Below are 12,810 nucleotides of genomic sequence, written 5' to 3' on the forward strand. Positions count from 1 at the left end.
ATTGATTCTCCAGCTACGCCTTGTCCTAAAACTGTATACATACTCTTTATTTCCACATTTGAGTGATTTACATAACTATACAAAATATAATATATGATCACAGAAAGGTAACATATATACAAAATTATTACATACTCGTTTCAATTCCCCGTTAAGTTACACTGGTACCGGAAACGTCAATATTTTTCCATACACTGACGCCTGAATTTCATATGGGGTGCGTGACGTAATTCAGTGTGTGTTGTTGCACTTTTTTTCTATTTAGTTCAGTATTGTCAATCCTATGCAGGCTATTGAACATATTTATGATATTTACATAATATTTATATATGTAGATGTGTATGCAATAAAAAGGTTATTATCTTTGCATTGGAAAATATGCACTCGTTCTTCAGCGGAAGAATATTGCGCTCCTAAAGTCGCGCAATATTTACCTTGAAGAACTCGTGCATATTTCCCGATACCAAGCTAATAACCTATAATTATGAACTTTTAAATCTTAGTAAATAATTGAAATATAAATATTGAACATATTGTCAACAATTTTGACTATATGAGCATTGGATATGATTAAAGATGAATCTCTTCATCTCAATGTAATACAAAACCTATATTATATCAAATGGCAATGCTATATATAGTTGGGTTGTTTTGAAGAAAACAAAACAGACATTCAAACTTAATACATACACGTTCATGTTAGCGCAATAACAATACTGATTTGTTAATAAAGACCTTTGTTAAAGTTGTATACTTCTAGCATATGTAATACAATGGTAAATATATTCTATCTCTATTCTTAGAAATGTTTATGAGCATTCCTTTTCTGTAGAGATAATAAGCGTCTGCCTATAAGTTTTTGAAACTTGGTTTCACTATCACCTGACAAAATTTCCTGGGCACCAAAGACATCATGCAAGGTTCTGTACAATTTCCCTCTGCAAGTGTTCACAACACAAGGTTCCACAATTAAGACACATGGATCTAATATATGTGTTTTCATATTTACAAATCCATATTTTTGCTAATTTCATAAGCATGCAATTAGCTCAGGTAAGTATCCGCACATTCCTATATTATCGCTCTTTCTATATCTGCATGCAAAAATCGAAATCTTGTAAAGTCATCATCATTTACCATTCTTTGAGTACAATTTTCAGTTTCAAAATTTTATATATTTTTCCTACACAATATTTTCTATGCTTCTTTATGCTATGCTTTCCATTATTGTTGATAATCATACCCATTTTACAACTTTGCGGGAATTATCCGGTCTGTATAATGAATTTAGATAATTCTGGAATTGTAACCAGCTACTTATGACCACCATGTTTAAAATGTTCATTGCAGACAATATCGAACAAAGAGCTTTCCTATTATTCGATGGCATGATATGTCTTGATGCAATTTCTGGTGTAAGGTCTGGTAAAATTTCAGGACAGTTCAAATCGGTGCGTGACTTTCTGCAATGTATTTTAAGCAATTCAACATTCTCTACATGGAATATCATGATCGTTACTTTCCATGAAAAATGAATAAATGCTGAATAAGCATATGGAGATAACATTTTTGATGATTTTCATTACAGGTCAACTACCTTAAATAATCTATAAGATGTTTTATTTATTGTTTTTTAACTAAGTAAGCGGGTCACTTCAGATATCAACAGTAATTTACAACTTAAACTGTTTACACAACTTGAAAAAAGATTTTTGCTTGTGTCCTCTCGTTTACAATTATATCAACACTTACCACCTGAACTGAGTGCATGCATGAGTTGAAAATATTGATTGTAAAATAGTGTAGGGCTTTGTTTATATTATAAAATCTTTAATAATTTCTTTCTCTTTCACTGAGATTTTTTTCATGACTTTTAGACTCTTGGGTAGTCTTGAATTTTGATTTTATTAACAGACAAAAGGACGTTCAGTAAAGGCTCTTTCAAAATGTTGAAAGTAGACTAAACTTACACTATACTCTATTCAATTTATTCAGATGTGGAGACATTTGAGATAGACTACAATTGGGGAAATACTAAAATCATTGAATAACGGTCAATACAAGAGTTGTCCATTTTGCTCCAGATACTTTGAGACAGTCATTTTTTAAATATAAAATTTTTGGTGCACTTAGCTATCATTTCACTCCGAAAAAATCTGTACAGATGATCTTGTATTTTTAGGTAGGCTACCATCTCTATTAATAGTATAAGAGACATTGGTTAAATTGACTTGTTTATAATAGTAGAAGAAAGAAGAATGTTTGATGTTCGGCAGAGCCTTTCATTTTATTATGTCATTCAACTCGTTTAATAAATTCAATATGAATAGATACTCAGTAATATCCTCTACAGTATGTGTAGATTCAAGAATGTTGTTGGTTTTATTAGATGAACCGATTCAAAATAAAACGTCGTTTTGAAACAGATTATTATTAAAATTCAATAATGAATAACTTCCTTTTCAAAGATTCTATTACATTAATGCATATTTTCTGTTCTACAGTTGTGCTATGTCTAAAATGACGCGATAATTTTAGGGTAAACTCACGATGGTGTTAGATACGGAGTTACGATAGGACGAGTGCACATATAAAATACTGGACGAAGAGAGTTCTATACGATTTTTAGTTGTGTCGTGTCCAAATATATCTCTGCAGTGTAAAAAATTAAATTACTCTTTTATTACATAGTCTAATTTTTGCTAACCATTTGTGTAACACAACAATAAAGGTTCCAAAACAATCACTTTTAACGTAATCGTACACAAAAAGAAAATCGAGTGCGGATGGTCGTTTGTTCGTTCTCTGGCCGCATCTTATCGAAGAAGTGAAAACAGATAATAGTAATTTCCTTCTTTGGCGACCAGCATTGAGAGGATAGTGCTAGGACTGGTTAGCTTGGTGTCAGTATAATGTGACTGGGTGGGGTATCATGTAGTGCGTTTACGGCGTGATATTCTAGTGGGGTAGTACTATAATATAAGTTTAGCCTTGCGCTTACTGCTACGCGTAGACACCAGCGTTTATATGACTGGAAAATTGTAAAACACACCCGCACACACCAACATACGCGTGCTGAGTTGATCTTTTTCAGCTACTGTGTCGAGACTTGTACAACAAGAGTCTTCGACGGCGTTTATTACCACAAGAAAACAGGTACTATTTTAATTCATTCACGTGTCTTCATCGTGGCCAAAACATAATCATAAATTGGTTTAGTTACATATTATTAGTTACACTGCTTGTTGGTGACAGGATACGGGATATACGCTTTGCTCTCGCCTGATATGGATTTCCTCGACAGCGTATATCCCGTATCCTGTCACCAACAAGCAGTGTAACGATTTTATCTTGCCGACTACCCTTTACTTACATGCTATAATCTAATATTTTGTAAATTAACAAAACGGCAGCCATTTGTTTAAATCAAAATTCATATCTGAAATGTACTAGCAGGATATGGAATATATCCTGTCTCCACGTGACGTCTATTGACCAATAGAAATGCAAGAAACTTGTAGGAGGCAAGATAAAATATAATGTACAGTTGTCTCGCATACAGAGGGCCTTCTATTTTCCTTTTGTTATATGTATTGCCATTTTTAATATATAAAGCCGGCGACTTGATTTAACAGAAAAGCTTTTGTCAACTGTTGTCTTAGTTTAACCATTGAATGGTTTAATTCGTTCTTGAGAAGGAAGAACATGTCCTCAGACAATTATGTAATTTGGTGAGAGTAATATGTTTACGGTGCTTGTACCCCCGTATTTAACCGTGTGTGGTATTGTTTTTAAAGCGAAAGCGCCAAAGAGCTTAATTAATTAAGTCGACATGTTTATCGGACTTATGGTAGAAAAATATTTTATGTTTTGTGTTTATTGTTTGGACAAGGAAATGATTTACTGTCTTCGTTTGAAGAAGGTATGAAAACAGAACTGATGAAATGCGTCTTGTTCCAATTGGATCAAACAATATATATGAATAGAACTATTGTTTATTAATATTGTACTTTTTTCAATTAGGAATCATTAATGAATATGAATAGGTTGGTATTGTAAATTCAATGCAGTGTGATGTTTGTTTACAATACAATTCATATATATGATGCATGAATATGTCATTGTAGTAAAGATGTTTCTATTTGTTAAACTTTATATATTTTGTAATATATGAACATTACGAAAACTTATAAAACCAGTTCACTTCTAGATAAAATAAAAGATATACAGCTAATTTAATATGGATTATCATAGTAATTTTTACAGATATAACTCTCTCTTAAGCATTGACAAAGCAAGGACAAGATGATAAAGTGCTATTCTTTTTCAGTTTTTTAAATACTTTACATGAGTAGCAACACATTCTCTGCAAAATGCGTAGTTTTGACTAAATGATAATCTTATATACAATTAATATCATATAACAGTATATTTCAGGTATATGCGCAAAGTTCAGGGAAAGATTTGAAAAAGAGGAATGGAAAAGTAAGATATTTTCGCCATACTTAATTTCTATTGAAAAATTTATTATCTTTTCCGACTCGCTTTCTTTACAGTCAATTCAAAACCGAAATATGGAAAATCCATTCATTCAAAATATTTTCTCAGGTTTCTTTAAAAATGTCTATCATATTTTGTTGGATTCCCAGTCATGTTGGTATTCATGGAAACGAGGATGCTGATATTGCAGCAAAGAAATTCCTTTATATTATCACAATCTAATTTGAAATTACCACATTCCGACTTTAGGCCCAATATAAACAAATACATTTTATCTAAATGGCAATGCTTCGTTTAATAAACTTCATGATATCAAACCTACTCTAGGGGAATGGCACCAAGGGAACAGATCTGTCGAATAGGTCATACCCGCTTGATTCATTCTTATCTTTTGAATAAAGATGATCAACCCGAATGTGTACCATGTCAAACATCGCTAACTATAAAACATATTTTAATCGACTGTGTGGACTTTGCTACACAACGCAGTACATATTATGACGTTCAATCTTTGAAAGAGTTACTTGAAAACGTTTCAGTCGGAAATAGTTTATCGTTTTTAAAGCAGATAGGAATATATCAAACAATTTAACATTTCATATTTTTATTTACATCTTGCAATATTATTATGTTTGCAGCTGATATTCTAACACAAACGTAAACACATTTTTACATAACTGATTTTGGGTGTGTTTTGCATTATTCATCGTGTTCTTTACATTTTAACATCGATGTTTTGGGGTATGCTTTGCAATTTTTGCATCAATGTTTATGCTTTACAGTTGGCGTTTGCAAAATGACTTCTTCTCGGCGATATATGACCATTTTGTGTCGATTCGCCGTAAAACCCAACTCACTCACCAACTCTCATTATATTTTAATGTTCAAATTATACTCCCTGCATGTGCAGTAGCGATTCCCACATCTTTTAGAAAAATCGACAATTTCTCATTTCTGATAAATTTTGCGTTTAAGAGTCATTTTATTCATATTGTTTTTACATATTTACACAAGAATGGCAAACTGTAATGACAACGCAAAGAACTTCTTTTTATCTTCGTTTACCGTGATATTTTCTATCCAAAAAGCATGATTATCGTAAAGGATTAACGTTTTACCAGACAGTATTTTTTTTTACACCCGTCGGCTATTCAACAGGTGAGAACACTTGTCAACTGTATTCTTGATAAACGACTATCAGGGTATACTATTTTTACTTCGTCTGTTGTCTTTTTACCAGTAATCTAATATGCGCCTACTTTCGAGATAAATTACTGTACGGGCATGACATCCCATATGAATTAACGGAAATGCCGTATGCGCTTATTTTTGAAATGCGCTTATTTTCGAATATGTGCTGATTTAACATATTTTACAGCAAATAGTATGGCTTTCATATTTAGTGCCAGCTGTGAAAAATGTGTCCCATACATACAACCTGAGCTGTTACCTTTGCGATCTTTTCAAATCGTACAGCTTGGATGGTTTCAATACAAGCTCTGTTTTTAGTTTTTCATCCTTCACCTATTGTTCTTGCATATTGTGTTTGTTCTTTGACAGTTTCATTGATGTGCGATCAACTCGGTTGCCCTCAATAGATTTTTTTGTCCCTCAAACACCGTAGAAACGATGCTAGACTTATATTGTATAAAATGCACAATTACTTGGTCGCTACACAACTTCAATTTTATCTCCAGCCTCATGATTATATTTTACGCCGTATTCACTCTTTTTTTGTTTTTTTTTTTGTTTCCGCAAGGCTCATAACTTGGTCGTTACACAAATTCTCTCTTATCTCCATCCCCAGGTCAATATTACACGCCTTATTGACTCTTTCTTGTCTTCGACAGGAAAAAATATGAATCATTACTAATGAAAAGAAAAAAATGAGAGGGGACAATGTATGGTGAAGAGAAATATTTACATAAAAGTGGAAGTGAATTTTTGAATGATAGAATAAGTCGAGCGTAGAAGAGAAACGAGAAAGAGGCAAGGTATGGGCATGTTTCAGGGTTGCTAAGAGAATCTTTTACTTCCGGATATATATGTCTGTACATGAGTGAATATAGTCATGTTATCCTGATCAGAAAGGTCCTGGTTTCCAAATAGAACAGTATCCAAGTCAATTACTAAATTCCTCAGATTATCAAGAAGATCGTATCGACAACGATTAAAAATTATGCACTTAAAAAAGAAGTGGAAATTAGCTTCAAACTGCCCACACTGGCACAATGGTGTGGGGGAAATATTTTTAGGTAAAGATGTTGATTCAGTGCACTGCATTTTGTTCGTAGTCGTGTATGGAGCACCTAGAGTTTCCTGTTTCTGGTGTAATAATAGGCCGGAGTGCGCTGCTTGTTTTTATTTAAGTTACTTTTAAATGATGAAAGTGTTTCAGAATTACGGTTATCTGGTCTCAGTAGGTTCCAATCACGTACAACAGAAGGCAAACAAAAATTGAAATATAATGTTTTTATAGCGGGTACACCATGCATATTTTCAGAGTTTCTTAGGTTGTAGCGGTTATCATCAGAATCAGGAACTAGAGAGGATAGATATGCTGGGGTCAGATTAGATTTCATTTTGAAAAACATGATAAGTCGATGTTTGTAACGTCTGTCGGAAAGTGACTCCCAGGGTACTTCTCTCTTTACGTTTTCCAAGGAAACAAGTTTAGTAGCTCCAGAGACATTGCGAGCACATTCATTTTGAATTTTGTCAAGTTGATCCTATTCATACTTTGTACAATTGCCCAACACTACGTCTGCATATTCGAGTATTGGCCTTATAAACGAAATATATATGGTTTCAAGGGAGCGGCGGTCAAATGAGAATTTCAATTTCTGCATTATGTATACCATTTTTCATGCCTTTTCTACAATGTAGTTGATATGAGAATGCCAGCAACAATCATTTGACAGGAAAACACCAAGATGTTTATGTTCAAGTACCTCGGGAATAATCTGGTTAAACATTCGAAGAGGAGGATGTTGATGAAAGTTTCGTTTTCTTGAAATTAAAAGGGCTTCTGATTTGGAGGGATTGAATGTAACAAGCCATTTCTCTACCCAGGATGATACTGTTTGGATATCAGATTGGAGCAGATTTGCCGCAATATCCGGTTGCTGAACTATTATATATAAACTTGTATCATCAACAAACAAGTTGATGCATGATCTGATTTCATCCACGATATCATTGATGAAGATAAGAAAAAGAACAGGCCCGAGAATCGAAACCTATGGAACTCCAGCTTTGAGAAATGCCCAGTTAGATTTGACTCCTGACAGTACAACATGTTGACGTCTGTGTGAGAGATAATTTTGAAACCAGATGTGAAGAGAACCTGTGATTCCTACGTATTCTAGTTTACGTAGTAAACCTTTGTGCCAGACTTTGTCAAAGGCCTTGCTTATGTCAAAACTTTTGCTTATGTCTTACTTCTACACTTAGCATGTAATCTACTTTTAATTCATTTAATCACTACCTATTAGGAACCTTCCTGGTAGTTTCCTTCAGCAAATATGGCACGCACTCCTGTCCATAACACTTAAAAGCGGGACGTAACAATAAGCGACAAATAGATTGCTGTAGATAAAAAAAACAATACAGTTGGGCACCGACTATGGACGGCCGGTCTCCACAAAAATGATTGGCATCTTACCTGATCCATAGTAAACGGAGAGAGGATGTAAATGCAAGGGAGGGGTGAGTGATAAGGAAAGAAAGACCAGCAACAAAAAAGACAATGTAACATAAAATACCAAATGGAGTAGAACAAGTTGAAAATAGGGGCAGCGCCTTGGAATGGTCAGTAACCCATATAAGAAAACTGGGAAATCAAATACGTTTAGTGCATGCCAACCTCGCACGTAACCTATTTTCAACAAGTTAGACAAGACAGTGTAAATAAAATTGCTTCTCTCTGAGACCGGCTCTGACCTTAAGTGACATTACAACAGATTATATTTAGTAAACCATAGAAAAAGAGCCCATCCATCGTATAATTACACCAATGTACTAAACAACTAGTCTGAAGTCAGAACACCAAGAACTTCAAGACAAAAATTTACTTCGTCCCTCTGTTTAAAGTTAGTTGTGAGTACATTTAGCAAAGTCATCTAAAACAAACGCTAGCAAGTCAAGTAAATAAAAAACACAGGTGTTGTAAATATACCTTTTCGATGAAATACAACATATCTCTAACTGTCAAAAAAGAATCAATTAGTGTCCAGTATTAAAAGAATGTTATCGTTACATTTAGGAATTAAATAGTGCGGGCGTATCTGAAGAGGAAGATGGCTCGATTAGGAAGTCAAAAATAACGAAATATGGTAAGACTATACTAGCAAACCTGTTATTAATTCCACCGTGTGTACTTTATTATGCAATGTCCGATTGTTGATCGTCTTGCTACCGTAAATGACTTTTGGGTACTGACAAGTTGATTGGTCTCAATTTGATAACGATTTTATTTAGGATGAAAGTGTGGTTTAAATTGACAAAAAATATTGTTAACTAGTAAATATGATTACTTCATGGGTTTTCATCATAGTTACTCGTTGCACATTCACCTCAGTAACACGTAATTCTATCAGAGGAAGCGTTTGACACCTCTGTGAACTTAGAAAGAGGAATAGTGAACACAACTTCACAACAAATTCGAAAATTGTAAGAATTGAGGCGTATAAGATCTTATTAATTTCAGTTGTTATAACATTCCAAACTGTTATTTTCCAGCATCTTCAGCAAGCGCACATGTAACTGAAGTGGTTTGGGACACAGAACAGATCCAAAGATATGACACACGGAAGCAGGTATATATTTCTTTTTTCAAATTTAGCGACATAGAATCAAACATAAAGAAGTAAATACCAGATCGTTTCCTGTTTTTTTTTAATACCACTCAGGCCTCGTTTATTGATTACGTTCTTTGAAATTCTCAGCATGACCAGACGCTCTGGTAAGCGAATTTATTGAGAAAGATATTTTCAAAAGATGTTGCCTGTGGTATAACCCTTTCCAAACATGAAGAAATTTACAATGCTAAAAGCAAAATCATCCATCTTGTAATAAAGTTTAATATATATAATATTGTCATAGATAGAGAAATGAAAACTTTGAACGAAGCAGAAGTACCATATCATATCCCGTCTCTAGGAACAATATTTTCCAATAATTTAGCAAACATGGAATTTGTGTTATAAGATTGCTTTCCAGATAGTGCGATGTATTGTTAAATACGGTATTGAAGTCTCCCAATTAAAAATCTTGAAATTACAGCCTCTTCCAAACAAATCTACGACAATGTGTGCACTGGGAATGCCAATAACTTGCCTTGAAACTGTATTCTCGAATCTGACGTTAATATTGTTCAATAAAATGGAACGTGCTTTACAAACTTCGTCACAGATACATATAGTATCATGTTTGATAGTGCAACTAGTAAGAAATTCTTTCATGAAATTGCAAACGAGAAATGTAGCATTATACATCGCGAAGGACTTTTGAATAAGGGCAGTTAGTTTGACATTTATTTAAATACGCAGTGAGTAAAAATGCAGGTAGACAAACCATATTTAAACTTTTGCCTACTGAATACCTGTAACTTCCTACTATTACTCTGTAACACATGAAATTTACGGAAAGAAGTGGAAATAAGTTTACTATTGTCGTGTTTAATTACGAAAAAAAATGTTTACACCTGGCGTGTAAAAACTGTACCAGGGAAAATATTATTTTTTATACTGATACAAATGTTGTCAGCATATAATTTTGTATTTTGAAGTTATTTATTTCAACGAATATAAGTCAATATTATTACATTTATTACAAGAATAAAAGCTAAAAATTAACTTGATAATACGTTTGGTTGTAGAAGTTTCCATATTTACTTTTTAATATAAATTTTCATTTTATTTGATTTTTATTCAATCCCAGAATAAAGTTCCAAACAGTTTGAGTTGGATGTATTTTTTTTTGCCCCGTTATTAGCCTACTATTCTTATACATATTATTGTTTATTGCCGGACGATATACTGAAATCATTTACTGTATCCATCTTACTTACTTATCATTTTACCAAATGAAATAAAAAATAGTTAAAGGAATTCTGATTAAAAGTTTATTTTAAAACGATGCTTTATATCATTATATCGTCAAATCTTGGCTGTTAGAATTCAGTCATTTAGTTTTTGTGTTAAGCAAAATCATAAAATGTGTGAGATATTGCATTTGTGTAAAGTATAACTGAAAATTATATACAGCTATTCAAGTTTTTAATCTTTTTCCGATATCCTAACAATGAACCCTCTATATTTTTGAAGGGCAAAGAATTATATAACTCGGGCGAATCTGATGGCGAAAACGGTAAGATAATATTTTGCTATTTTTTATTTCAGACAAGAAACACAAAAGTATCATTGTAATATGTCCATTATATCAGGAAATAGAGTTTAAGTGATATTTTTGTGCTAATCAGTCACTCCGTAAGGGATTAGAAATGGCGTTCTAGCTCATCGCCACAATGAATTCAGTCTTTAGGACATAGTGCCAATCAACTGCCGATAGGTGGTACTTAAAATCAAGTTAACCGAGGAGGAGGATTTAGTGATTTAGTTGCTTTAAGCCCAATTCGCGCTCAATATTAACAATTTTGACTGGTCATGGTCCGGCGATCGGCGTCGTCCATCGTGCGTCGTCCGTTGTGCGTCAACATAATAAGAATGTTTGTCTTCATAAAATATGGTCAGTTCAAATATTACATATCTGGGGTTAATACGAAGTCACCCGATCAAACAAAGAAAAACCTTGTGTATGCAATAGGGGCGGCACTTGTTTGTATCTTTATGAATTTTGATCAGAATGATTTTTTGATAAAGTTTAGGTCAAGTTCGAATATAGGTTATCTTGGGTTAAATACAGGATCAAGCAAAGAAAAAACCTTGAGTATGCAATTGGAGGTGCGTTTTTCATCGGATATACGTGGAATTTGATCAGATTGTTAGTCTTGATCAAATCTAGGTTTGTGTTCTACATTTTTTAAGTTATATAAACAAAGATATATAAACATTCTTATTAATTAAGATACAATGTAAAATGCAGAGACCGGCATTAAGAAAACCTAATATGACTAATATTCGAATTTGACATAGATTTTATGAAGATAAACATTCTTATTAATGAAGATCCAGTGTAAAATGGCGGTCGACATTAAAAGAACAATGCTAGAACTGATCAGCCCGATGTCTGTGTATTGTTACTGGGTTGGGTAGCTTGTCTCGTGCCTACGGAATGATACAATGTATTCCATTAAAGTTGAGTCTTGCGCCCATTGCTTTATGTAGACACTTATGTTTATATAACTTAAAAAATGTAGAACACACACACATACACACATACACGCTGTGAAGATCTTTTTTCAGCTACTGTGCCGAGAGTTAAGCGCCAAGAACCTTCGACGTTATTTACTACTGCAAGCAATCAGGTACTACTTTAATTTAAACATGTGACTCATCATGACTAAAACAGAACAATGAACGCCATATTGCGGTTCAATTGCTGCTATATTGTAACATGTTCAGTTGTTTTGCATATTAATGGTCTTCCTTTTATCTTCTATAATATATATAAAAAATCAATGTAGATCAAACTGAATACTGCTTTAAACTGTTGTGACAGTCGTAGTTCAACCACTGAATGTTTAATAAGTTCTTGAGAAGGAACAGCCTGCTGTCATAGATTTGTGTGTTTTGGTTAGTTTAAAATGAGTTTGTGATTTGATTGTAACCGTATTTGACCGTGTAAGGGCAGTGTGTTTAAAGTGTAAACGGTCAAAGTGCGTCCACTATTAAAGATAAATTGCCCTTACATTTAGGAATTAAAGAGTGCAGGCGAATCTGAGGACGAAGATGGCTTGATTATGAAGTCCCTAAAATCGAAGAATGGTAAGATTATACTACATCTTCAGACCAGAAACGTCAACGTATCAATTTGTGGTCATTACCCCTTTTAAGACAATAATACACATGTTTTTGAAAGAGTAGTGGAAGTTTGGATAGAACCTTTAGTCAATGAGTTATTTCAAGTGATGATACTATGCTCATGGTCAGCATCAATTTAGTCGTTAAAGTACGGCGCCAATGATCATTGATTTTTAAGATTTATTTATTAGCGAAAGAGATGTGAGGTTCTTTCTTTCAGTGGTGAAAACATCCATCTTAACCTTAAGTCAGTCGTGTTAAATTTTTTTCGTTCGATCTCATGTAGCTCCTTCTGGAGACAACACATATATTGTAGAATATTATCAAA

At 33.5% G+C, this 12,810-nt stretch overlaps 1 protein-coding gene across 3 annotated transcripts in view; it reads left to right on the forward strand.

Annotated features, from left to right (window-relative positions):
- Positions 1 to 393: 393 nt before the first annotated feature.
- LOC123532767 (uncharacterized) overlaps positions 394 to 12,810 on the forward strand; it is a 61,615-nt gene continuing 49,198 nt past the window's right edge. For 2 of the 3 annotated variants that reach the window (XM_053517611.1, XM_053517614.1), the window contains exons 1-6: positions 3,263 to 4,485; positions 8,765 to 8,834; positions 9,241 to 9,317; positions 10,827 to 10,869; positions 11,925 to 11,986; positions 12,377 to 12,446. In XM_053517611.1, the coding sequence (XP_053373586.1) occupies positions 12,422 to 12,446 (25 nt within the window). In that variant the 5' untranslated portion in view covers positions 3,263 to 4,485; positions 8,765 to 8,834; positions 9,241 to 9,317; ... (1 more) ...; positions 11,925 to 11,986; positions 12,377 to 12,421. Of the gene's footprint in view, positions 3,157 to 3,262; positions 4,486 to 8,764; positions 8,835 to 9,240; positions 9,318 to 10,826; positions 10,870 to 11,924; positions 11,987 to 12,376; positions 12,447 to 12,810 lie in introns of those variants that run through there. The other variant, XM_053517612.1, reaches the window with a different exon arrangement.

Source organism: Mercenaria mercenaria, chromosome 11 (genome assembly GCF_021730395.1).
Source record: "Mercenaria mercenaria strain notata chromosome 11, MADL_Memer_1, whole genome shotgun sequence".
NCBI lineage: Eukaryota > Metazoa > Mollusca > Bivalvia > Venerida > Veneridae > Mercenaria > Mercenaria mercenaria.